Source organism: Neophocaena asiaeorientalis, unplaced genomic scaffold, assembly GCF_003031525.2.
Source record: "Neophocaena asiaeorientalis asiaeorientalis breed wild unplaced genomic scaffold, Neophocaena_asiaeorientalis_V1.1 scaffold81, whole genome shotgun sequence".
Lineage (NCBI taxonomy): Eukaryota > Metazoa > Chordata > Mammalia > Artiodactyla > Phocoenidae > Neophocaena > Neophocaena asiaeorientalis.
In genome coordinates this window covers 823,070-851,057 of record NW_020171990.1, presented here as the reverse complement: position 1 = coordinate 851,057, position 27,988 = coordinate 823,070, and the positions used below count along the sequence as shown (strand labels likewise).

Below are 27,988 nucleotides of genomic sequence, written 5' to 3'. Positions count from 1 at the left end.
CTGCTGCAGATTTGTTTCCTGAAACCTCTCTGACATCTCTGTGGTCAACAATCACATTTGAAATGCCAATGAAAAAACTCACAGAATATCTACAATTGTTCTGACTCCTCCAGTTTAAGATTTTCCTATAACAACCTCTTAGAATCCACAGGATTGGTGATGCTTGGGGCTTAATTGCTTAGTGTTCAAGAGTTTAACTACACACGTACACACATGCATACACACACACACACATTCTTTTTTTTGTTGCGCTATGCGGGCCTCTCACTGTTATGTCCTCTCCCCTTGTGGAGCACAGGCTCTGGACGCGCAGGCTCAGCGGCCATGGCTCACGGGCCCAGCCGCTCCGTGGCATGTGGGATCTTCCCGGACCGGGGCACTAACCTGTGTCCCCTGCATCGGCAGGCAGATTCTCAACCACTGCGCCACCAAGGAAGCCCCCACACACATTCTTTTTAGGCATTCCTCTTTTAAGATGTCTGACATAGAGGACCCTAAAATAACCGACCTATACCACCAACTATGCACAGAGGGTTCAATTGGTTTTACTGGAGCTAGGTCAACAAGAATCTTCATAAAACCATTTCTTAAATCCTGATTCACTCTGATTCACTCTACTCAAGGAGGTTTTGGATTGTTCAGCATTGAATATTAATCTTGAGCAAACTCAGGACTAATGATGTTGAGTTTATCTGAGTCTGATCTTCCTGAAAAGCAGTTTGAGAAACACTCCCCTCCCCTCTTGTGTTCTGAGAATTGTATCATCCTTGCCTCTACCAGGACCTAAGCACCTCCATCCTTCAAATATGACTCTCGCTCATCCTTTATGACTCCCTTGTTTGCCTGACTCTGTGAACCTTACTTTTCCTCCCTAGTCTTACAACATCGTTAATGAAAGTTTCCCCTATTACAATAGCCTGAATAAAGTCATCTTTGTAACTGTTCAGTGAATTTTGTATTTTACAAAACTTGTTTATTAATAAAGTGAATAGAATTTGGTAAATGGTCAGACATCAGGTAGTGTTTGAGTATGACAAGAGATAATTTTTATATATTTATAACTATTTTAATTGTTGCCAATTTACTTTTACTCTTTTGTGTTAGGAAATTTTTCTTTTTTTCAACTGTCAATCATTAATGAAACCGAGTGGAGCCCTGTGGGGCTCCTGGGCACAGAGTTTTTTTATCCCCTGTTTCTTGTAGGCAAGACTCCAGACTCCATTACCTTCCCTGAGTTCCAAAGGACAGATCTTAACAGTTGTTAATTATGGGAGAAGCAGCCAAGAAACCACCTAAGGCAAGATTAAAGGGACCAGAGAAGTTCATCAAGATTAGGAGACCAACCACCTGAGACCCTGCACACACCCTAATCTTGTCAGCAACCCTACCCTTGGACTAATGCTATAAAACTCATCAAATTCTCCCTGGTTGGGACACATAGTTTTCAAGGGCAGGAGGCTGCTGTGTCCCCTTTGCCTGTCAAAGCAACAAAACTATCCTTTTCTACTTCACCCAAAACTCTGTCTCTGAGATTTGAATCGGCACCAGTGTACAGAGAAGCTGAGCTTTTGCCATCATTAAATTTTCCCTGACTCTGCTACAAACAAAATTGTTTTCATAACTTATGAAATTACTTGATCTAGGTATTTGTTTAGTTTATATTAATTTTTTTTTTTTTTTCTGTATCGGTCCTAGTGCTAATACTAACCTTGGTTCTGTTAATAGGCATATGTTTCTCAGAAAAATAAACTTCATGAAAAAAGTATTTGTACAATTGCTTCTCTAAAAATGATGGCCTAGTAGTAAACAATTTCTTAAACTGTGACACTTTTTGCATTTCTGTATGAAAAATCACCATGCATAGCTGTTATCATAGTTCAAGAAGACTGTTTTGTTTACTTTATTCACACTTATCAAGGATTTTCTCAAGGATAGGCACTGTTCTAAGTGGCTTAAATACTTTTCACATTTAATCCTCCCAATAAACTTAGAGTGAGGAAACTCAGAAATAAAGAGGTTAAGTAATTTGCCTTAGTCACATATCTGGAAAAATGTATATAACCCAGATACAATAATGTGTGATCTGAAACAAAATTATAACCTCTTAACACCTAAGAATACTTCCTGAATGTATAAAGAACTATTCTATATTTTGTCACCTAAACCAGCCCCTGAGGGCTAAAGGATTCTTGCCTTAATTTATTTCTTAGCTCTCCCATCTCCATTCCTCGATCAATGAATAGTTTCTGCTCTGCTATACTGAACCTGGTTTCCTTGGATTGGCATTTGCGACTCTGGTCATAGGACCCACTGAGGGGTGACCAACACATTGGGAATCAGTAACACATATTATCAAACTTGCTATAAATGTCACATAAAAAATATATACCTGAAGTAAAATGGTGAAATGAAAGTTCATTCAGTACTTCTTGCCACTTGGATCCTTATCCATAATTTATAGTTGAAGAAAAGTAGATTACTAAATGCATATAATGTTTCTTTTTCTGGAGGCCTTACAGAAGAGAAAAAGGTACGCTACAATTTTCCAAATCAGAGCTACTTAGCACTTTTAACATAAGAATTCACAAATATTAATTGGTCTGCATTACCTAAGGATTCATCAGTAAACCATTTGAGAATTATTTCTGAGCCTATAAAGAAAGGGCCTAGCAAAAATACTTTCCTCCTGCCAAGATTTAGCAGTGGTAGTTATGTGGGAGATGAGTAAAATGTGGTTAGAGAAAGAATGACATAATTTTTTCTACATCTTCAAGTCTACTTCAGAAGAGGTAGGAGATAGATGGGGCTGAGTAGCTGGAGTTTGTCCCCTGCGGACAGATATTCCAAGATGAAGATAATAGCAGGAGTCAGAAGCTAGGCCCTGCCCAGATAAAAGATAGAGACCACATATTTCTCATTCTTCATGTCAAAGAGACCTTCCTGACTACACCTGTGAAAAAATGCTCTTCAGGGGTCAAAAAGGGAGGGGGCACCACCCCATAGTAGGTGATGTCAACCTACCCATAGGCCTCTTCACTAGAATCCATCTTGGCTAAGATAAACCAAATACAGACTCAGAGCCAGGCAAAGCAAGCTGATTGGCCAGAGGAAACCCACAAGAAATGCCCCATGTAAGTGATTCAAACTACCATGAGAGTTCAACTCTTTCTCTGAGCCTTCCCATGTGTCTATCCACACGTATCCTTTTTCCTCCAAATAAACACTTTACTTGTTTCACTACTTTCCATCTCTTTGTGAAAATTCCTTCCTACAAAGCTGACAGTCCAGGGCCTTGTCACTGGCCCCTGGTCTAGTGGGTAGGATTCAGCGCTGTCACTTCCATGGTCTGACTTCAATCTCTGGCTAGGGAACCAAAATCCTGCTTCAAGCTGCTGCAGGCCGAGGCCACCCAAGATCAAGACCCTTCTCCAGATTTTTCTATCCTTAGAAATAAGAGCTTCTTTGTTAAATCCATCTTCTCCCCAAACAATTTTGATATCAAGCAGGATTCTATGGGGCTCCTGGGCACAAAAGCCTTTCTGTGTCCCCCATTTCTTGATTACAGGAAATAGGTTTCATTCAGCCTCCATGACCTTCCCTGAGTTCCAACGAGCAGATTCAAACAGTTGCTGATTAAGGAAGGGAGGGGATATGGAGACAAGGGAGGAATAGTCAAAAGAAATAATAATGTAGTCTTGGGGCAGGGTCCTGGTTCCCCCTCAAGGGATATATATAACAGTACCTTTGAGCTGTTTGGCAGATACTGAAATCCCACCAGGTGGGAGAAGTTAACCGTGTGCTGCCCACAAGCACTTAGACCCCAGACTGCTTGAAACCAGAAGGTTGATGATGCTGACTCCCACTTACCTCACAACCAACCAATCAGAAGATTGTCCAAGAGCTGATAATGCCCTATCTAAACCATTACTATAAAACTCCTCACTATCCCCTGCAGGGTGGGACACACTATCCCCTGCAGGGTGGGACACACAGTTTTGAGGGCATTAGCCTGCTGTGGCCCCCTTTGCCTGGCAAAGCAATAAAGCTATTCTTTTCTACTTCACCCAAAACTCTGTCTCTGAGAATTAATTCAGTGTTGAGGTACACAGGCCAGATTCGGTTTCAACTTGATATTACCTCATCAACTTCTTTTACCTCTGGCACTTAAATCTACCCCAAAGTTTATTCAGCGTACAGGAATTATTTGCTTATAAGTGTGTTCTTCTCAGTGTTCTGGAAATAAATAACTAACTTGTTGCTTAAAATTATGCCTCCAACACCAATTTTGATTCCTAGCATTATAGAAGGTTTTCAGTTAATATTTGACATATGTTGCATTATGAATATATTACATTTAATTTATCTTTGTCATATAAATTATAGATAATTATTTATTTTTTTGTTATGGATCTGTAATTTGTATATGCTTACATAATTTGAAGCCAACTGAAGAATTGAGATTTTTCTGCAAGTTCCTGAATTTTTATTCAGTTCAAAATGATAGCATAATATGTGAATAATAGAATTAGTCCAAAATATAATGTCACTAAAATAGTGTTTTTTATGACCATAGAGCTGATTTATTCCAGTTGAGAATGTACATCTAAGAATGTGACATTATTATTAAAGAATATTTTATGTGTACTAAACCACTTGATAATCAACAAACACATAGAAAATTGAGATTAGCCATCAAAACAAACATTCTGTTCACTGGTTAATCTACTATCCTGTTTCTACTCTTTCTGATAGTAGGTAGGGGCTGTTGATTTGTTAGGATTTAGAAAACTCAATGTAGAATATTTATATGTAAAAATAAGATACTTATTTGACTGTGAAATCACCTTAGTCTTTCTTTTACTATATTCTTTGATATTATTTTGCTACTTCAATTCCCGTAGTCAAGCTTTTAGTCTCCATGGTTACTTTTGCAAATGTAATTTGGTGAAAGGATCAGAATAAAAATCAATCAAGTTAGTGCTTGGACATGCAATTTAGCTATTCTCCCTAATGTGTACACTTCATGGTCTGTTTCCTAGACTCCTTTAGGAAGTCTTTTAATTTTTTAACTGATATCAAATTACCTTTAATCTAATTTTCCTTTTCAAAGATTTAAAATAAAAATAAATTCCCTGTAAGCATCTTTGATACCAGTTAATATCTAAATGTTATTTGTATTAGCTAATTATTGCACCTCATTTATTTCTGGCAATAGAAGTGATGGAAAGGAAGAGGTTTTGGATTAGAAAAACATAGGCATTCAAATACATATTATTTTTAAAAGAATTTCAACATTTTTGTGAGTGGGCATGAGGGGTAAGGGATATAACAATTATGCATTTCCAAACAGATATATCTCATCTTTCTGAATTATTACTAAGCAGAAATAGACTTATTTAAAATTATCTTCAAATATCTAACAGAGATGATCTGTCCTCAGGTGAGGAAAAAATGAGGTAGAATACAAATACACTTATATTAGGTACAAATATCAAGATATAATGACTAAAACATTATCTAAATACAATAAAAAACCTTTACATTTTTTACTGGAGGTAATCTAATATCCATAAGTTTGTTTAATTTTTGAGGCAATATGAAACATTTTCTCATAAATTTATATTTAATTTAGCATATTTAATAAAATGGATTGTCAGATCTATACCATAAAATTCTATTTTTCATTCTATGATGGATAGAGTATAGCTCTGAAGAAGCTGTTAGTTTGAATTGGAGGTAATGATGAATTAATAATAGGTAGGGAAGTACTTTATAAATATTAATATTTTTGTTTTTGAGTGAGTACATTTTATGTAGGAGGAAGACTATTAGTAGTTGTTTTCTTCATACAATAAAATCAACTTTTAAAACTAATTATATAAACAAACCATATTTTCCTTAAGTTTCTAAATGGAACTTTCAGAGTCTTGGGATTTTAGTTATAAATCTATGAAATATTAATAATCCTTTTAAAGGGCCCCTTGATTAATATGTACTCATATGAATTTAAGGACATTAAATTTTCTTAAACAATCAGTCTCACTTATAGCTTATTTAAACTTCCTCCCACATTTTAATCTACACTCATAAATATAATATGCTTGTGTTCTAAACTTGTGTAGTACTTATCCTAAGAAAACTTTTCAAAACATTAGTCAACACTAACAAATATAGCATTAAAATTATAAATTCAATGTTAAAAGTTTTTAATATTCAAACGTTGTAACTTTCTCTTACTCTTCCACATAACATTTTTTAAAATCTAAAATTAATATTACTGCTTTAGAATAAGTCAGTTATGATTGAGCTTCTAACATATCAAAATATATTAATGCTGTTAAATTAATTAAACAAAGAGGCCGTTAGACTGAGGTGGCTCTAATGCAAGTGTAGCCTATGAAAGCAAACAAAAATCTAAACCAGTAAATGCCTCAAAGGTACAAAATCAAACCGCTCAAAACAAGCAATCATAGCCAACTAAGCTTTAAGCTATAGCCAATCAAATAATTCCCTTTCTTTGCTTCCGCACCTCCTCTATATGTCTTTCTCCTAGCTCCTATTGGCTGAGCACTCCTAACTACTTCCAGTTTGGGCCTGCTTGCTTGGAATCAATTTTTGCTGAAATAATCTCTTAAAATTTTTATTATGCCTCAATTTATCTGTTAACTACACAAACATTTTAATTGTATCCCTCAGTTTAATACAAAAGGTGTTGATGCTGTGGGTTTGATTTTCTCCATCATTTATATACCAATTCTAAATCTAACTCATTTTGAAAATTCAAGTTTCTCAGTAAGCAGGGGAAGAGGTTTGGCCTTCTAAGTGTTAAAAAGAAAACCATAGGCCCAAAATGGCATCACTTGTGCTAAAGCCCATGATACAAAACCTAGATTTAATACCTAACCTAATTGTCATATTCACCTTCTTCAGAAATGTAATTTTAATCAAACAGTTTGGAATTTTCTGGTCATCACAAATGAGGTAATCTGTCAGGTAAGCCTTTACATCATCTCCCAGGGAAAGAAGAGGCAATCTGCATGATAAAACCTGTGCTGTTCCCTTCCCCCAAAAAAGAAGACATCCTGGATTAAAAATAATTATTTCCCTTCTTTTGTTAATATTTGCCTTGCCCTGCCTTCTTCCTATAAAGCCCTTCCATTTTGTAGAAACCCCTTCTGAGCTCCCCTCTAGTTGATAAATGGGGTGCTGCCCAATTCATGAATCATTGAATAAAGTCAATTAGATCTTCAAATTTACTAGGTTGACTTTGTTTTGTTTTGTTTTGTTTTGTTTTGTTTTCAGGGAAGATGTTACTAGAGCAATGCTGTTTATTTATTTAGTTTTTTCTTTAATTTTTTTAAAAATTTATTTTGTATTTTTTTTTACATCTTTATTGGAGTATAATTGCTTTACAATGGTGTGTTAGTTTCTGCTTCATAACAAAGTGAATCAGTTATATATATACATATGTTCCCATATCTGTTCCCTCTTGCATCTCCCTCCCTCCCACCCTCCCTATCCCACCCCTCTAGGTGGTCACAAGGCACCGAGTTGATCTCCCTGTGCTATGTGGCTCCTTCCCACCAGCTACCTATTTTACGTTTGGTAGTGTACATATGTCCATGCCACTCTCTCGCTCTGTCACAGCTCACCCTTCCCCCTCCCCATATCCTCAAGTCCATTATCTAGTAGGTCTGTGTCTTTATTCCTCTCTTACCCCTAGGTTCTCTATGACATTTTTTTTTCTTAAATTCCATATATATGTGTTAGTATACGGTATTTGTCTTTCTCTTTCTGACTTACTTCACTCTGTATGACAGACTCTATGTCTATCCACCTCATTACACATAGCTCAATTTCGTTTCTTTTTATGGCTGAGTAATATTCCATTGTATATATGTGCCACATCTTCTTTATCCATTCATCCGATGATGGACACTTAGGTTGTTTCCATCTCCGGGTTATTGTAAATAGAACTGCAATGAACATTTTGGTACATGATTCTTTTTGAATTATGGTTTTCTCAGGGTATATGTCCAGTAGTGGGATTGCTGGGTCATATGGTAGTTCTATTTGTAGTTTTTTAAGGAACCTCCATACTGTTCGCCACAGTGGCTGTATCAATTTACATTCCCACCAACAGTGCAAGAGAGCTCCCTTTTCTCCACACCCTCTCCAGCATTTATTGTTTCTAAATGTTTTGATGATGGTCATTCTGACTGGTGTGAGATGATATCTCATTGTAGTTTTGATTTACATTTCTCTAATGATTAATGATGTTGAGCATTCTTTCATGTGTTTGTTGGCAGTCTGTATATCTTCTTTGGAGAAATGTCTATTTAGGTCTTCTGCCCATTTTTGGATTGGGTTGTTTGTTTTATTTGTTATTAAGCTGCATGAGCTGCTTATAAATTTTGGAGATTAATCCTTTGTCAGTTGCTTCATTTACAAATATTTTCTCCCATTCTGAGGGCAAGCTAGCTGGGGGTTACTTCCCAGGCAAACTTGAATTTATCATCTCAAGAGAATTGAGGTGAATAAGAATCACTGATTGATTGTAAGCCAGAAATTTGGCTGCTACTTGAGACCAGGAATTACTTCTGTCCTCTCCAGTCTCAGTAAGACTGAAACAGATTACAAAATAATGGGCATAGTATGAACATATACTTTCTCTTGCATCTTCCTTTTTAAAAATTGTAGGTCTTCGTAATTGGAACTTTCTGCTTATCATATATGCATTTCACCTAGCTAACTGTTTTTCTGCTGGGGCTTGGAGGGAATCGAATGAGTAGCACCTGCCTCCTCATCTAGTTTCTGAACCCATTAAAAAATTAGACAAAGTGAAAGCAGGTGAGAACTAAAACATTACTTCTATTCCTGATAAAATTTATCCTGGAGTACATGGATTAAATATGAGAACTAGATAGGATTGCTAACTCCCTAGTTGGTGCCCTCATTGAGAAAACCAGAGAGGGAAATAGAGTTTGCAGAGAAATAGTGACTGAAGTTGGTGTTTCTCAAGGTTTAACAAGTCACATTAGGTATTTTGTTAAAAAACAGGATCTCATTTAGCAGCTCCGGATGGGTTTCAGATTTAGCTTTTCTAACAAACTCCTAAGCGATAGTAAAGTTGCTTATCCGGGAAATATACTATGTCTCCTAATGTTAGATAGAAAAACAACTGGAGGGAAAATACACTGATATCAATCATTAGGACAAATACAATGAAAACTAAGAAGCTTAATTCTCCCTGTTGAAATAAGGGAAGAGATTTTCTTCCCTTTCTTTTTCTCAGAGCATTTACTTTAGAAAACTTGTAATTCTGAGTACTTTCTCCTCTCTTTGAAATGTTTATAAATCCTCTTAAAAACTAGATAGGACTCTTGTCAGCTTTATGACTTAGGGATGTCTTTCTCAAGGGCCTGGAAGCCATTTCTTTGAAATGTAATCCTCAAGGAAGACAGCACCCCTATTGCACAGCTCCTGTGGGAGGGGAGGAGTCTATCTAGTGGGACCTTAATCCAAGTTGCAAAATTACCTACTGTCACAAAGTTTTGAGAAGTGTGCTTTTTCCCCCCTCTGGATAAAGCTAATTAGTTAACTCAGATGGTCACGCCAACTACTGGGTAAAGTAAGGATGAACTTGTGTGACAAATAGTGCTGTTCAGTCCTCTTACTTAAGAAGTAGCTATTGATTACCTGGAAAAAATATGTCTAATGAGTTGTATCTGCTTGGATGCATGAAAGGGTGAGATTTCTCTCTATCTTTGCAATCTCTTAGCATGTTGCCTGTGATGTGTATTACATTCTGGTTTCATGCTTATTCAATAATAAAAAAAAGTATTTTCTAGTACTTTTGTGGAGAGGTTTTCTGGACTGTAGAAGTTTTTTTGTTTGTTTTTAATTTATTTTCCCAACATTGTCACCCATCTACTGCAATACTACTGGTTCACTATCATTTCAATAAATACAGTACTACACAATCTGAGGTTGGTGACACACACAAATGTGAAGCACTGACTATGGGACTTGAACATCTACAGACTTTGGTATCCAGGGCAGGTCCTGGAACCAAATCCCCATGGATATGGAGGGGCAATTGTATATTATATATTCCTATTATCATTAATAGTCATCTTTAACATTGAAAATATTTACAGATTATTTTAAGATTATATAGAGGTATTTATAAAAATAAGTTATATTCTAGAGATATCAATGCAGTAAAAAACCTGAACAGTAACTTAGAAAAACTATCCTCATTGATGGTATTTTCTATACGTCTTTTATTTAAGTATGCCTTATTAATTAAACAGCCAAATAGTAAATCCTGTCTTTAGCAGAAATTTTACCCCAAAGGGCAGTCTTTAGCATAGCTGAATAAGGACCTGCATAAATTTCATGCTATGCATCTTTTAACTACATTTAAAAAATCACTGATACTTCCTTAACACCTTAGCAGTTGATAAAGTTTCAAGAATCCTGGATTGGAGTCATGACAGGGTAAATGGTAAGTCCTGGAACTCATGTGAACTTGGTGGACAGTATACTTTTCAGTAAATGGCACGGTAATATTCCTTCTTCCTATCTCATATAAGCTTAGAGTTTATTGCCCAAACTGCTTTTCAATGTCCTTGTATGGTAAATTGGGTGTGTGCACTCATGGTATGAAATATAAGAGGCAGCAGGCTAATATGATAAACATATAGAAAATAGTTGGTTGAATGCAGCAAATTTGGGGAAAATTCCTTCTAAGGAAAGAAAAAGTTTGTAAAAATATTGATAAATTTATTAACCAAGTTTTAAGTATGACCATCACAAAGCTTTACTGATTAAAAAATAGATATACACCATTTTATCTTTCCCTCTATTTAACATTTCAGAAATAAATTGTCCACCTCAGTTAGCTAATATTATCCATATGTTCTATGCATTGAAGTAAATATGTGGGCAAAGAAGTTGAATATACTTAACAATTCTAAACTGTACAATTAGAAATGGCTAAAATGATAAATTTCATGCTATTCATCTTTTAACTATGATTAAAAAATCACTGATACTTCCTTAATATCTTATATCATTTTTCTGAAATGTGACTAATAAATTTGATCACGTATACATGTTGGGAAATTTTAGATTTCCTAATATTTCCTTGATATAAACTATCAATATTTTCCATGGCTATTAATTTCAAATATTTTTCCACTACTCAGTAATAAAACTCAATTTCATGTTTTACATTGACTCAAAAAGAGGGATTTTCTTGACTTTTCTAGCCCCTGCATGATTATCAGCACTTTCATTATGGGATGGGCATTTTCTAAGCACTATTGTTAGCTGTCTCAAGTGAGTGACTACAAAAGAAAAGAATAATTAAAGATCGCATTTGCGGGCTTCCCTGGGGGCGCAATGGTTGAGAGTCCGTCTGCCGATGCAGTGGACACGGGTTCGTGCCCCGGTCCGGAAAGATCCCACATTCCGTGGAGCGGCTGGGCCCGTGAGCCATGACCGCTGAGTCTGCGCATCCGGAGCCTGTGCTCCGCAACGGGAGAGGCCACAACAGTGAGAGACCCACGTACCGAAAAAAAAAAAAAAAAAAAAGATTGCGTTTGCTGTCAGCATAGTATTTAGGAAGAAATAAACTTGTGTTTTGATGAAAATATATACTTCTTGATTTTTGAAAAGTCGAGCAATAAAACAACTATTTCTTGTCAATTTTTTACTCAGTTCTGAATTAAAATTTATTGAAAAAAATACACTGATAAAAGTAAATTTTCTATTATTTATTAATTATATTTAAAATTTACATGGACTATTAAGGACATTGTGTAATGTTTCTACTATATGCTTTAAACAATTACAAACATTGGCATAAAATAATGTGCATATCAATGTAACAAGTTTGAAAAGTGGGGAATGAGAATCTGAAGTCTGCCTTCCTTCTCACAATGATGATTAACACTCCAAATGAATGGATCATAGATTTCTCTCTCAAATTTCTAAGATTCTTTATGAACAAAATTCTAAAGGACTTCAACATGCAATGGATATATATATATATAACATTCAGAATAACTAACTTCCATGCTTACACTGAACTCATCATAAGGCAAAAGCCTATAATTGTACTAATTCTTTGGCTCAGTGTGTTCAAAAAGCAAAGCAATGTGGTAAGCTTAATGAAAAAGATCCTTTGTGTTTTCCAGCTTCAAATTGCTAATACAGTTGCAATAAAATCCAACCATCGTCTCAGATTATATATGCAGCTCTGATTTGTTTTCTGAATGCAAGAGACAAGCATGAATCTGTTTCTCTAGTTCATAGTTTAGGAAAATTAGGAAGAAGCATGTTTGTTTTAATAAACATCATTCCACCTCCTGGTATGATCACATCTGAGTAGGAAAATAGTAAATTGATCAAATTCTGTCAGATGAAATATCATGTCTTCTACTCTTGGCAACCTCTTGGTATCTCCACAGATTATAAAACAATTGAATGAACTGTGGTCATGAAATTATCCATGTCACAAATCTCGGTTTCTCCTTTTAATTGCTCAAGAAAAACAATCCTTTGGTAACTCTAGTTACTGTATGCTACAATACAAAACAAATTACCAATAACCATTCCTGAACTAATACATGACCAGATAGTGTTCCCAGGGCAGTTTGTTTTCTTGTTTCCCATAATTCTGTTTGATCTTCTATTTCTTTTGACATCAGTAGGTAAATCTACCAAAATCTTTGTTCTTGAAGAATTTTCCTCTCAGGAAGTTCTCATTCTTGCCCTCTGATATAAAAATAACCACTCCAGCAATTAAAATATATCCAAATAAAAATAAGTCAAGGTTGCTTGATGACTACTACACAGGCACCTGCTCTCCCAATATTCAAGGAAGCCATCTGTTGAAAAAGATGAAACACAATTTAAGACAAATTTTACTGTCTTAAAATGTACATATTATAATGTATTTAAACCACTCATTCATATGCATGAAAATCATTAATAAATGTGCTTATCTTTTCCCAATTTATCCACAAGTAATACAATATAAATGGAAACAATGAAAATGACATTTACATAAAAGAATAATATGTATATTGAAAATTTTTAAACCTGCAATCATTTACAGAATTTTCAATGAAACTAATAAATTATTTAATGATTTTTAGTGAAATGAAGCTGTTTAAGAAAAGTTTCCAGCAAAGATTTATTCTAGAGTTTGCATGGACACATTTGTGATGATATTTCATAGTGACAGCTTGGAGTATATTTTAGATGAAATAGCTATTTCACTATTGAAGTCATTGTGAAGTTATTTCCCAAGATATTATACTGAATTAAATGTGTTATTCATTCATTCTAAACAGAGACATACAGTGATATAGCTTCAATATTTTGTTATTAATAGGCCATAATTACAATTGCTACAGGTTCTATTTTTTTAAAAGTGTACATTATGCTTGTCATTGAAATAAGAACTGAGATTTTTAAAATAATCCTGAATATGAAATTAATTAGAAATATATTAAAACAATAATTTTTACAAAGTTTGTAATGAAAATTTATTCCATAGAGGTAAACTAAGATTTTAGTAATTTGAACTTTTTCATATCAATGATTTTTATTACAGTTTTCTAAGAATAATTTATGCACATAAAAATATTAGGTAGATGAGAAATTACAGGATATTATTTCAAAGAGAAAGGAATAAAATGTAACAAATAAAATAGCTATGAGCAAAATAACCTCAGATCACATACATTATCTTATTGATTGAGAAAGGACATGGTCTCACTCTCTAAATATGAAAATTACCATCATTATCTAATTATCTGTTAGTTCTTTTAACTGTGCTTATTGTTACCTGCCATCCCCCTTGCAGGTTAAAAATAAAAACAGAGACAAAACCAAAAAACCTTCCCATATGACTTTTTTTTATTCCTTTCATTTAATACCTTATCTTTTAAAAAGCTAATATAACATCTCGTCTTTTTCATAGATATTTTCTCAAAATGAGTAGTGAAAAGGGTCATGTGATATATTGATAGCATATTATGTGTTAAGAATAATTTTTATATATCACTGTCACCTTTATAATCCCATCATATGTTGTCATCTCTGTATGACAGGCATGTGAATGGAGTGTCAAGAGACAATATGTAAACCTGGTAACATCAATGTCTACAATCTGAAATATTTCTGACTCCAAAATGCACACAGTTTCCATTGTCTCTCTTTTAGTTTCCAATGATTTTGAAGCATTGTTTCACATCAGAGTCATCTAAGGGACTTTTACAAAGTATAAGTACTCAAGGCCCACCATTCAATAGGAATGGGATGAGTATTGGGTAGATGTATTTTTGAAGTTTCCCAAATACTCTTTGATGCTCATTCAGTACTGAAAACTACTATGCATAGTTTCTAGGTGAAGTACAATGTACATACTTTCATTTTATGTCTGTATCTACATTTGCATCTATATTTCTATACATGCTTATATGTGTATGTAAAAATGAATGTCTGCTTTTTTCCCCTGAGTTTACTATTCCTCCTGTATTTCTTTTACCAGTGAATGCCACCACTTTCTACCCAGTTGCTCAAGACAGGAACCTAGAGCACATCCATGACCCTTAATTTAACCTCCCTCAACCTTGCAGGTAAATAACCATCAAGTCCTATAAGTATCTCTCCAACCAACTTAATTATACCCATTCGTACTGTATTCAACCTAGTTCAGGTTACAGTTTCACCTTGAGTGTGAAGGGGAACAGAATACGCCAGACTAGGGTATGCCACTTTGGCATATTGATTATTTTGAACTAAAGGTACTTGAGAGATGCCGGACACAGGAGGGACACTCTGACCCTCCTTTGGTCCCTTAAAGTAGGAGATAAATCTCCCATGTGAAATGGTACCCTCATCTACCAGGAGGGTAGAGGCATATTTATCACCAGACATAGGGAATTTATGGCCAAGAAGGCTGTGTAAACAAACCTTGTAACTTCTTCACCAATTTCCTACCTCAATCCCAAACCACTTTGTCTACTCAGTTCTTCACGAATTTATTGTTTCTTTGTCTAAAAAGTATCAAAGCTTCCTGCTTTGGTCACTTCTTTGAGTCTCATGTATTTATGGGGTTTCCATATATACAAAATTAAATTTGTTTTTCTCCCGTTAATTTGTTTTATGTCAATTTAATTATTTCATTAGCTGAAGAAACAAGAAGGAAAAATTTTCCACCCCTACAGTGGATTAGTAAAATATGTCCTAATAAATTTCCGACTCTGATCTTGCTTTCTCCTAATCGTTTTTCACTTCTCATCAAGTGCAATCATTTTAAAGCACAATTCTGATGACTTACTTTCCCTGTCTAAAATCCTTCATTAGCTCTCCTTTAGGTTTATGGTAAAGTCAAGATTCTATAACATGGTTTCTGGTCCTATATTATATAGACTCAATTTATCTCTCCAAACTTACTGCTCACCGCTTTATTTATTGCCGAATGAAACATGCTATGTGTTCTCCTTCCTGCGGCTCTTTAAAAATTCTCTTCCTTAAACCAAACCACTCCCTATATTTTTATCTGTTTAACTATTACTCATTTTCTATGCTTCACTCTACATATCATTTTCTGAAAGATTTCTCTACCCAACACACTTAAGTTCTATCATAGTGTTAAGTATTCCCCTTACCCCAGCATTTATCATTCTATTTTAAGCATTTGATATATTCTACAAAAATATTTTTTAAATATTTGAGACCTCTTCCCCTTTTCCCCCTTGGTCCAGTTTTATCTTATTTAATACATATTTTAAACAATCTGTCCTGTTCTCTCTCCAGGGTTATACCTTTCAGCCTTAGTATGATAACCTAAAAAGGTTGGCAAGAAGCCAATTATTAAACAGCAACTGAAAATTTAAATATCTCACCAGGCTTCCCTGAAACCCATTCTAAGCATCTTATATATCTATTATATGCAAATAAACTAAACCCACACACAACAGAGTAAACTGAATTGCAAAAATAATTCACAATAAATTTATTTAAGAAACATTCACATATCTCTTACCCCATGCCAGCAACTATGTCAGTTTTTGGAGATATGACAGTAAATGACACACTATTGCTGTTTCTTTACAGCTGCAGGTAGATGCAGCAAGACAGCACTACAACATTGTACCAAGGAAGACATGAAAGGGTGATTTTAGCCAGGCTAGGGGAAATGGAAGTAAATTTTTCTTTCTATGTCTTGAAGCACACATATTCTTTTTTCAAATCAAATGCAAAAACACAAAATAACAATGTTAAATGACAAAGTCAAATTTATTTAAAACACAAACAAACACACACCTGCAAGCATACATGGGTTTGTTCTCTGTGTAACTATTAAGACATGAATCTGGCAAATATTCTCTAATCTATTTACATTATTTCCAATTCTAGCTAGCTTGGGAAATTTTCCAAACATATATTATTATATATTTTAATATATTTGCTTATTCATTCTAATGCTTGGCCATTTTATGGCGCCAGTAGTAAATGAAATAACCAGATGATATTGTCCATTTATGGGGTATGTGAAGGGAAGGTGACAGGCATTATCCAGCAAATAGCAGAACTTTCTCTAGTGGCCTGGAATTTCAAAGGGATTTTATGTGGGTGTGCTGATGGTCCCTTGAGAGTCTTAAAAATATAAATAATGATAAGATATAGATGTAAAATCTTAAAGTAATTAAGAGCTTTAAAATTAATGTTTATTGTACTAAAATAAAGTTGTTATAAAACATTTTATATATTTTTAATTTTTTTTTTTATTTTTAAATACAGCAGGTTACTATTAGTCATCAATTTTATATACATCAGTGTATACATGTCAATTCCAATTGCCCAGTTCATCACACCACCATTCCCACCACCCCGCAGCTTTCTCCCCTTGGTGTCCATACTTTTGTTCTCTACATCTGTGTCTCAACTTCTGCCCTGCAAACTGGTTCATCTGTTCCATTTTTGTAGGTTCAATATACATGCGTTAACATACGATATTTGTTTTCCTCTTTCTGACTTACTTCACTCTGTATGACAGTCATAGATCCATCCAGATCTCAACAAATGACCCAATTTCGTTCCTTTTTATGGTTGAGTAATATCGCATTGTATATATGTACCACAACTTCTTTATCCATTCATCTGTTGATGGGCATTTAGTTTGCTTCCATGACTTGGCTATTGCAAATAGTGCTGCAATGAACATTGGGGTGCATGTGTCTTTTTGAATTATGGTGTTCTCTGGGTATATACCCAGTAGTGGGATTGCTGGATCATATGGTAATTCTATTTTTAGTATTTTAAGGAATGTCCATTATACAGCAGGTTACTATTAGTCATCAGTTTTATACACATCAGTGTATACATGTCAATTCCAATTGCCCAGTTCATCACACCACCATTCCCACCACCCCGCAGCTTTCTCCCCTTGGTGTCCATACTTTTGTTCTCTACATCTGTGTCTCAACTTCTGCCCTGCAAACTGGTTCATCTGTTCCATTTTTGTAGGTTCAATATACATGCGTTAACATACGATATTTGTTTTCCTCTTTCTGACTTACTTCACTCTGTATGACAGTCATAGATCCATCCAGATCTCAACAAATGACCCAATTTCGTTCCTTTTTATGGTTGAGTAATATCGCATTGTATATATGTATTGTCATCTGAAAACAGTGACAGTTTTACTTCTTCTTTTCCAATTTGTATTCCTTTTATTTCTTTTTCTTCTCTGATTGCCATGGTTAGGACTTCCAAAACTATGTTGAATAATAATGGTGAGAGTGGACATCCTTGTCTTGTTCCTGATCTTAGAGGAAATGCTTTCACTTTTTCACCATTGAGAATGATGTTTGCTGTGGGTTTGTCATATATGGCCTTTATTATGTTGAGGTAGATTCCCTCTATGTCAGCTTTCTGGAGAGTTTTTGTCATAAATGGGTGTTGAATTTTGTCAAAAGCTTTTTCTGCATCTATTGAGATGATCATATGGTTTTTATTCTTCAATTTGTTAATATGGCGTATCACATTAATTGATTTGCATATAATGAAGAATCCTTGGATCCCTGGGATAAATCACACTTGATCATGGTATATGATCCTTTAATGTGCTGTTGGAGTCTGTTTGCTAGTATTTGGTTGAGGATTTTTGCATCTATATTCATCAGTGATACTGGTCTGTAATTTTCTTTTTTTTTAGTATCTTTGTCTGGTTTTGTTATCAGGGTGATGGTGGTCTGATAGAATGAGTTTGGGAGTGTTCCTTCCCCTGAAATTTTTTGGAAGAATTTGAGGATGGGTGTTAGCTCTTCTCTAAATGTTTGATACAATTCACCTGTGAAACCATCTGGTCCTGGACTTTTGTTTGTTGGAAGATTTTTAATCACAGCTTCAATTTCATTACTTGTTATTAGTATGTTCATATTTTCTATTTCTTCCTGGTTCAGTCTTGGAATGTTATACCTTTCTAAGAACTTGTCCATTTCTCCTAGGTTATCCATTTTTCTGGCATAGAGTTGCCTGTAGTAGTCTCTTAGGATGCTTTGCATTTCTGCAGTGTCCATTGTAACTTCTCCTTTTTCATTTCTAATTTTATTGATTTGAGTCCTATCCCTCTTTTTCTTGATGAGTCTGGCTAAAAGTTTATCAATTTTGTTTATCTCCTCAAAGAATCAGCTTTTAGTTTTATTGATGTTTGCTATTGTTTTGTTAATTTCTATCTCATTTATTGCTGCTCTGATCTTTATGATTTATTTCCTTCTGCTAACTTTGGGTTTTGTTTGTTCTTCTTTCTCTAGTTTCTTTAGGTGTAAGGTTAAATTGTTTATTTGAGATTTTTCTTGTTTCTTGAGGTAGGCTTGTATAGCTATAAACTTCCCTCTTAGAACTGCTTTTGCTGCATCCCATAGGTTATGGATCATTGTGTTTTCATTGTCATTTGTCTCTAGGTGTTTCTTTATTTCCTCTTTGATTTCTTCAGTGATCTCTTGGTTATTTAGTAAGGTATTGTTTAGCTTCCATGTGTTTGTGTTTTTTACATTTTTTTTCCCCTGTAATTCATTTCTAATCTCATAGCATTGTGGTCAGAAAAGAAGCTTGATATGATTTCAATTTTCTTAAATTTACTGAGGCTTGATTTGTGACCCAAGGTGTGATCTATCCTGGAGAATCTTCCATGCACACTTGAGAAGAAAGTGTAATCTGCTCTTTTTGGATGGAATGTCCTATAAGTATCAGTTAAATCTATGTGGTCTATTGTGTCATTTAAAGCTTCTGTTTCTTATTTATTTTTATTTTGGGTGATCTGTCCATTGGTGTAAGTGAGGTGTTAAAGTCCCCCACTATGATTGTGTTACTGTCGATTTCCTCTTTTATTGCTGTTATCAGTTGCCTTATGTATTGAGGTGCTTCTATGTTGGGTGCATATATATTTATAATTGTTGTATCTTCTTCTTGGATCGATCCCTTGATCATTATGTAGTGTCCTTCCTTGTCTCTTGTAACATTCTTTATTTTAAAGTCTATTTTATCTGCTATGAGTATTCCTACTCCAGCTTTCTTTTGATGTCTATTTGCATGGAATATATTTTTCCGTCCCCTCACTTTCAGTCTGTATGTGTCATTAGGTCTGAAGTGGGTCTCTTATAGACAGCATCTATATGGGTCTTGTTTTTGTATCCATTCAGCAAGCCTGTGTCTTTTGATTGGAGCATTTTATCCATTCACGTTTAAGGTAATTATTGATATGTATGTTCCTATAACCATTTTCTTAATTGTTTTGGGTTTGTTTCTCTAGGTCCTTTCCTTCTCTTGTGTTTTGCACTTAGAGAAGTTCCTTTAGTATTTGCTGTAGAGCTGGTTTGGTAGTGCTGAATTCTCTTAGCTTTTGCTTGTCTGTTAAGCTTTTGATTTCTCCATCAAATCTGAATGAGGTCTTTGCTGGGTAGAGTAATCTTGGTTGTAGTTTCTTCCCTTTCATCACTTTTAATGTGTCATGTCACTCCCTTCTGGCTTGTAGAGTTTCTGCTGAGAAATCAGCTGTTAACCTTATGGGAGTTCTCTTGTATGTTATTTGTCATTTTTCCCTTGCTGCTTTCAATAATTTTTCTTTGTCTTTAATTTTTGCCAATTTGATTACTATGTGTCTCGGCCTGTTTCTCCTTGGGTTTATCCTGCCTGGGACTCGCTGCCCTTCCTGGAATTGGGTGGCTATTTCCTTTCCCATGTTAGGGAAGTTTTCAACTGTAGTCTCTTCAAATATTTTCTCAGTCTTTTCTCTCTCTCTTCTCCTTCTGGGACCCCTATAATGCAAATGTTGTTGTGTTTAATGTTGTCCCAGAGGTCTCTTAGTTTGTCTTCATTTCTTTTCATTCTTTTTTCTTCATTCTGTTCCACAGCAGTGAATTCCACCATTCTGTCTTCCAGGTCACTTATCTGTTCTTCTGCCTCAGTTATTCTGCTATTGATTCCTTTTTGTGTAGTTTTCATTTCAGTTATTATATTGTTCATCTCTGTTTTTTTGTTCTTTAATTCTTCTAGGTCTTTGTTAAACATTTCTTGCCTCTTCTCCATCTTTGCATCCATTGTTTTTCCGAGGTCCTGGATCATCTTCACTATCATTATTCTGAATTCTTTTTCTGGAAGGTTGCCTATTTCCACTTCATTTAGTTGTTTATCTGACATTTTATCTTGTTCCTTCATCTGGTACATACCCCTCTGCCTTTTCATCTTTTCTATGTTTCTGTGAATGTGGATTTTTGTTCCACAGGCTGCAGGATTGTATTTCTTCTTGCTTCTGCTGTCTGCCCTCTGGTGGGTGAACGTTATAAAACATTTTAAATACCACTTTGCTCTTTGTAAGATACTTTATGATCCAAAAGTGTGTAATAAAATACAGATGAGGGAAAATGGCCTTTAGGACGCTTTTACCCATTACTACTACATTCATTATTTTACTTTCAATTTTAGAGGAATTATAAGCATAATGGCTCATTTCGATAAATATGTAATAAAGATATTTTATCATTTATATGCCCATAAACTTCATTTATTTAATGTTCATTTGTAAAAGTAGCACATTTAAAATATATACCACTGAACTGGTACATTTCCTTAGCAAGTCAACAGTCATAGCAGTGCTCCTTTTGTAAACACTAGGGACCTAGGAAGGTAAGGAATTAAAATATATCTTCTAAAATCTCAGTGCAATAATTACAGCTTATTTTATATTTGCTGCTCGCTGGATAAGGAATGCTTCTTTCTCACAATTAAAGTAAAACATAGAATATCACAGGACCTAGTTCTCCAAATTCTTCCTGTTTGTTCCTCCATTCCACCTTTTTTCTTCCTTCTTAGCCAAATGCCTCTTCATTGGAATCAAAGGATTTTCCCTTGGGGAAGAGTAAGGTTCATAAGGCAGATACCTTAGTCTGATCACGTGGAGTCTAGTTTTGTACTTCAAAGTCAGCCTATTTAATATTGTAGTTGAACACATATCATCAAAACTGGCACAATCAAGGAAGTTATGTGTCTTTAAAAGTAAACATTTTTTTCAAAGAAATTTACTCCAATCAAATTTTAGTCAATTTCTATGACCAAAAATAAAGCCTTCTATACATTAAGGAATAAGAGGAGATGAGGTTATTATCCTGCTTCAACTAAGTAAGACTTTGGAATTTAACTGCATCCATTGATGGAAAATTGGTCTGTTTGTTTAAATTGTTTCTCATTTTTAAGTTTCTGATAAAGGAGTGAAATAAGAAATATTAAAAGATTTGGAAAAGAAAGAAAGAAAGGAGAAATTGAATATAAGAACAAAAGTCTGAAAATATACCCATTCTCTTCATTACAAGCAAGGCTATAGTAACTGTACAGCATAAGTTATTTTCCACCATAATTAAGTTGTCCTCCTCTCATCTTTCCCCACCACTCACACACACACCAACACAAATAGTCCAGATCTTCGACCAGATTGGGAGCTTCTCTGAGCATGATACTAAATCTCTAACTACAGCGTATGTTCAAAGGCTAACCTAAGATCAGCCAATTATTTCACTCCATCTTCTTGGCCCAAGTGTTTGTCCAGGAATGAGTGCTTTATACGACAGATCATTCAGAGCTCTTTGCTGTTTGTTTTTGGGTTTCTTTTGAACAAAGAATTCTTTTATTTTCTGATTATGGCTGTGAGGATTCCCACTTGGAGTTTCCAGCAGCACCACCCCATGGAAAATTCTCTCTGCAGTGAGTAACAATCAACCTAACAAAGATAGTCAAGCAAAAACGGGAGGCAGAAAGTTGATTTCTGCAGGTTTCCATTCTCTTATTTTTGTTATCTCTAAAACCAAATATTTTAAAGATGAGTTTTTGTGAACCAATATATTCCACTTTCATTTTTTGCTTCAGCTAATTAAAATTCAGTTCCTGTCTCTTGTTATGACATAATAAAGTGGAAATCTCACTGAAGCATGAATGTAACTTTCTAATATAAATTTTATTGAAGTATAGAATACACAAGAGAGAAGTACACAAAAACATATGATTTAATAAACTTTTTACAAAATGAAAATGGACAAAATCAATCATTTTGAGTTCAGAGTAATTTGACTAGATACATTGCTGTATGTACCCCTCTCCTCCAAAGGAAGTAAGTGAAATAAGTTCTTATATGCGAAGTAACTTATGCTGGCAACAATCTTACCTGGGTCCATTCATTAGTTTGTGGATCATAGGATTCCATAGTGTTGAGGTAAGTCTGCCCATCATAGCCACCAACAGCATATAGTCTGTCACCAAGGAGACAGACACCAACAGCATCTCTGGGCATACTCAAAGGAGCCACCATGGTCCATGTATCTGTTTTAGGATCATATCTAAAATGTAAGGATAAAGGACATAACATATTCTAGTCACATCGAACTTTTACTATATTAATGATGCCCTTTCAAAACAAGCTATGGGGAAAAAAAAACAACTTTTTTTTTCTAAAAACTCAATATTTGAGCAGGTTTTCAGGAACCAATATCCACATTGTCTGGCTTTGTATAGTTTAAGGTATTTTAAAAACATACCTAGACTCTTAATTGGATGGATGCTGAGTCATCTTACAAAAATGAATATCATGATTTCTTTCCACAAGGAAGTCAGATATGTAAATAACTACTGTTCCACAGCAGAATGAGGTTCTTTAAAACAGGTACAAGAAAGTGTTATGGTCATGAAACAGAAGTAATGGTTAAAAATCTGGGACAATTATGAAATACTTCACATTTGAAGTCTCCTTTAAATGAGATCTGAAAATCTATCTTAAATTTGCTAGAAAGAAAGAGATATTTTTACAAAGGAACACAAGTGTTAATAAAACTGCATGGCCAGCTTTGTGGAAAGTAGGTGTGCAGTGTGGCCAGGTTCAAGGGTATGAGAAGAAGCAGTGCTTAAAAAGGTGGTTTTTGGGCTTCCCTGGTGGCGGAGTGGTTGAGATTCCGCCTGCCGATGCAGGGGACATGGGTTTGTGCCCCGGTCTGGGAAGATCCCACATGCCGTGGAGCGGCTGGGCCCATGAGCCATGGCTGCTGACCCTGCGCGTCCGGAGGCTGTGCTCTGCAACGGGAGAGGTCACAGCGGTGAGAGGCCCGTGTACCGCAAAAAAAAAAGGTGGTTTTTAATCAGCTCATGAATTGCTTGATTCCCAGAGTAAGAAAGTATTTTGTGCTTACTCAACAGGGAACCACTGAAACTTGAGGAAATAGGTACAACATGAACAGAGCTATCTTTTAGTGACTATTACTCAGGATTTGCTGGAAGGGAGAGATTGGTAAATCAATAGATTGAAGCAGAGGGTCCAAGTATTATTATTGAATTTTAACCAAAAATAATTAAATTTCCAGAGAGTCTGATTACCATACATTACATACAGATATTTTATGTGTTGGGTGGTAAGACACCAAAGAATTCCTTGGTGAGTGTACTTTACTTCAGCTAAGAAGGAATGATTAAGCCACCTCTTTGTCTTTAACCTGTAACTGCAGGTTCAAATACAAAAACATCTAGTAAGAGCCCAGTAGAGGAAATAAAAAAGAAGACTAGATGACAGCAAATTTATTCTTAGTTTGTTTTTCTACTCCAATCTTGTTATGACATTTTAACGAAAAAAAGAAACAAACACAAACAAGCCAAAAAACTCACATACAGTTTATTGAAAATAAAGAAGGTTGTTACAAAAAAAATGACTGGAAGGACCACAAGGATATGGAATTTATATTTTGGAGAGAATATTTCTCCCAGGACATTACATGCATTTACACACCATGTCTGGAGGAATTGTGACAGTCAAGATGATATATGTGAGATAAGAGATTGGTTGAATGCCTGAAAGTCAGGACCACCTTAAAGCACAGGCTGTCAGGCAAATAAAAAAGTAATTTTATATGCTATAGTTAATAAGTGTAAAACATCACAAATAGACACAGGCACACATAGACACAAATGCAAATATGCAATCTATGCTATCAAATCTTTAAGATATTTAAACTTCTACAATGAATATTTTGAAATATATAAACATAAAAACAGAGGACAAAAAGAAGGAAAGATGAGAGAAGACACCACAAGGAATCATATTGTACAATCCACAAAGTGGAACATTTTATAAGATACCTGACTGAATTTTTCAGGTAAAAAAAGCCCAGTAATAAAATGAATTACTAAGAAGAAGTAGCTGTTCTAAATTAAATGTGACTTTAAAATGTAACAAAATAAAGTGAATGAAACTTACTTGGATCCCAATTTATAGACCAACTATTAAAAGATGTTTAAGGCATTTTGGAAATTTTAATTCTGGGTATCAGACTAAAATAAGAGATTATTTAAATTTTTATTAGTTGTGATAATGACGTTGTGATTATGCTAAAAATGTAAAGTTCTGATCATTTTCCATTGTTTGTTTCAGGGATGAATTCATAAAGGTTTTGAGCTAAAGTAAAGAATTACTTTAAAACACTTCAGGAAAAAAAATACTGTAAAGGTGAATGGATGAAGCAATTTGGTGATGGTTGTTGAATCTGGGTAATGAATATGGGGAGTTGTTTACTTTTCTGTCAGGAAATTTTTGTCACAAAAATAACTTTAAAAGGAAGAATGTATAATACTCCTAATTTCAGTGAAACATGAACGTTCTTTATATTTTATTCATTTTCCAATAGAAGCTAGTCTGCCTTTTGTCACAATCACTTCACTTAAATAGCTTTTCCTGAAGTCCTATTTTAGTCCCCATGTAATTATTATTCAGCTGTATAGGATTTTTTTCAACTATTGTCTACATAGCAGATTTTATCACTTTGCAAAAAGACAGAAGAACTGAGTAAAAAGCTAACAGTAACAGCACTAAAGAATAATAAATGCATTTCTGAAGGCTTCTGAAATTTTAAGTGAAGCTCATATAATGAAGATATTCTCATATACTCATACGTCAGGGAAAATTAAGAAAACATAGTATGTCCTATATCTAGGTACACATTTAAAATAATATCCTACACTTCGAAATAGATATCATTCTTTTCACATTTTACAAAATTCCTGAAGAAAAGTTAAAAAATTTAGTGCATTCTCCTAGAAGATCCAAATCTTTGAATTAAATATATCTGTTTTCAGTGGTAGGTGACATATTTCATGTGTTTAATAGCAATATTTTAATTTATATCTGGCAATGATGATGATATTTAAACATATATATTGCTAGAAAATCAAACCAAACCAAAAGAAAAACTGAGTCCAAACTACCCCCTCCTACACACATACTCACACTTTTTTTTTCTCTCTCTCTCTCTGTCTCTCAGATATTTATGCAGTAATCACACTAATTCAAAATTACCCAGTAATAGTTATCCTTGTTCTCACATTAATGAATTTAAATTGATTTTTCTGTATTTAGAACTCCATGGATTTACCTCTCAGCCTGGGGATACACATAATTGTTACCTCCCAAATGAAATAAACAGCATTTTTTAGCTTAGGGAAAGATCCACAGATGTATAAGCTCTTTCCAAACAATTACTAACAGCGAACTTTATCATTATCTGTTCGTGTTTTTGAAAAAAATTTGTTCTAAACATTCTTTTTTGCCTCGGGTTGCCTGTTTATAAAAAGAAAGAAAGAAAAGAAAAAGCAGGTGTGGGGTGGCTGCTGTCTTTTTGCATTTAGGCTGTCTGCCTTTCCTACATCTCACCTTGGCCTTCATGGTCAGAATGTGAGCTCTGCATCAGGGACTCTATTAAAGTTTCCAGCCCTCAGGAAAGATATGCATCCGTATATAGTGGCTAAAATTGGCTGTAAAATGAAAACTTGCCAAAGGCACATGACAACCACAGAACAAAAGTTAGTTTCTCATTGAAACTCTCCCTTGAAATTTTTGAGGTACCATTACTTTTCCAAGTATTGTTATTTCCACAATTAGAAGATAAAAATTTATCTTATGTTTAATGGACAATATAACTAGATGTCTGCTCCCCCTTTCAACAGTTTTTGCTTATTTTTATACAAACATATTTTTAAAAGTTAATTTGATTTCAACTTTTCTATGAAGGTGTATGAAAAACTCTATTTTGATTAGGTCATATTCCATTACATCTACTCTTCAAGGCTGAGGGGAGGAGAGATGAGCTGGTGACAGAACCGGAGAAAGCAAGGACCCGCTAAGCAACTCCGACTCCTCTCAGGTGTAGCTTTCTCATTAAAGTTTTAAAAATTATTTAAGCTATTGTCAATCAACAGAACATGGAGCATACACAGAAGATCTTAATGCTAGTAAAAACTCACTTTTAAAATATATATCTTTAACAGTTCCAAACTAAGGAGAAATAGATTCTTTATGTAATTATTTTCTCTACTCATATAATAGAAAAATTTACTAGTGCTGTGAGCCCAAATTATGTATTTTTAAATACCTTTCTCAATGTGAAAATGAATTTCAGAGTTTGATATCAGCATTGATAACCTTCCATCTATATACGACATCACATGTTTCATCTTTTCATGTACATCTACCTTCCACAGAATTGTTCTCCTTCCTCCAAAATTTGCAGATAAATTGCCATGATGTCAGCATTCCAGGCAGAATATCCCAGGACAACAGATTACTCTGTCACTCCCTGTGTCCAGCTGACCACTTCAAAGATAACACTTGCCTCATAAGCTACTGAGGCAAATATTAATCACAAATATAAATTAGTATGGCTATGGTATAGGTTAATAATTTTTGCATCTACTTATAAAACAAGGGCTTTATATACGTAGACTGTCATAGGATCTCCACCTGTTGTATATATTTCTACCAGAAATTTGAACATAATTTGTTATCAAAGAAGTAGCAAAGATTATGCATGCACAATAATAGAAAAACAAAGGCAAAAAAAATATTTTCATGCTGCACTCATTTGGCTGGTTCAAACAGTAAGATCTTAAGAAGAATAAAAAGAAATATTTATTATAAAGTAAAATAGTGCCTACCTAACATTTTAACTTTAAACAATTCAAGCAATTACATTTTTGTAGAAAATTTAGGATCTCACGTATCAAAAAATGTGAATTAATATATTAATGTGCTACTTAAGGCCTAGGATAACATCCATAATTTAAATAAAAAGTAAGTCTCTCCTTTATCATCTGTCTTCAGTGTTCAGAAATTCTTGGATTATGTCTAAACCAAAAGGATGAAATGAGAAATTAAGAGAAATGAAAGAATCCAAAATTCCATACTTGCTCTATATATTAATGTTTATGGTAATCTGAAAAGAATTATTAAAGTAGATAATGTAGTTATCCCTGTATGTCAGACAGCATATCTTAAATTATTTCATTTTTAACAAAGATCTAAAGATGATAAAAATAGAGTCATATCTTGACAGTAATAAGTTAAATACTGTTATTTTAGATGACTTTTTCTGTTATGACT

The 27,988-nt window shown here is 34.5% G+C and overlaps 1 protein-coding gene across 2 annotated transcripts in view; it reads right to left on the bottom strand.

Annotated features, from left to right (window-relative positions):
* Nucleotides 1–12,839: 12,839 nt before the first annotated feature.
* KLHL1 (kelch like family member 1) overlaps nt 12,840–27,988 on the bottom strand; it is a 364,563-nt gene continuing 349,414 nt past the window's right edge. For both annotated transcript variants that reach the window (XM_024748105.1, XM_024748114.1), the window contains 2 exons: nt 22,742–22,913; nt 12,840–12,899 (listed from right to left, as the gene is read on the bottom strand). In XM_024748105.1, coding sequence (XP_024603873.1) covers nt 12,840–12,899; nt 22,742–22,913 — 232 coding nt within the window. The remainder of the gene's footprint in view (nt 12,900–22,741; nt 22,914–27,988) is intronic.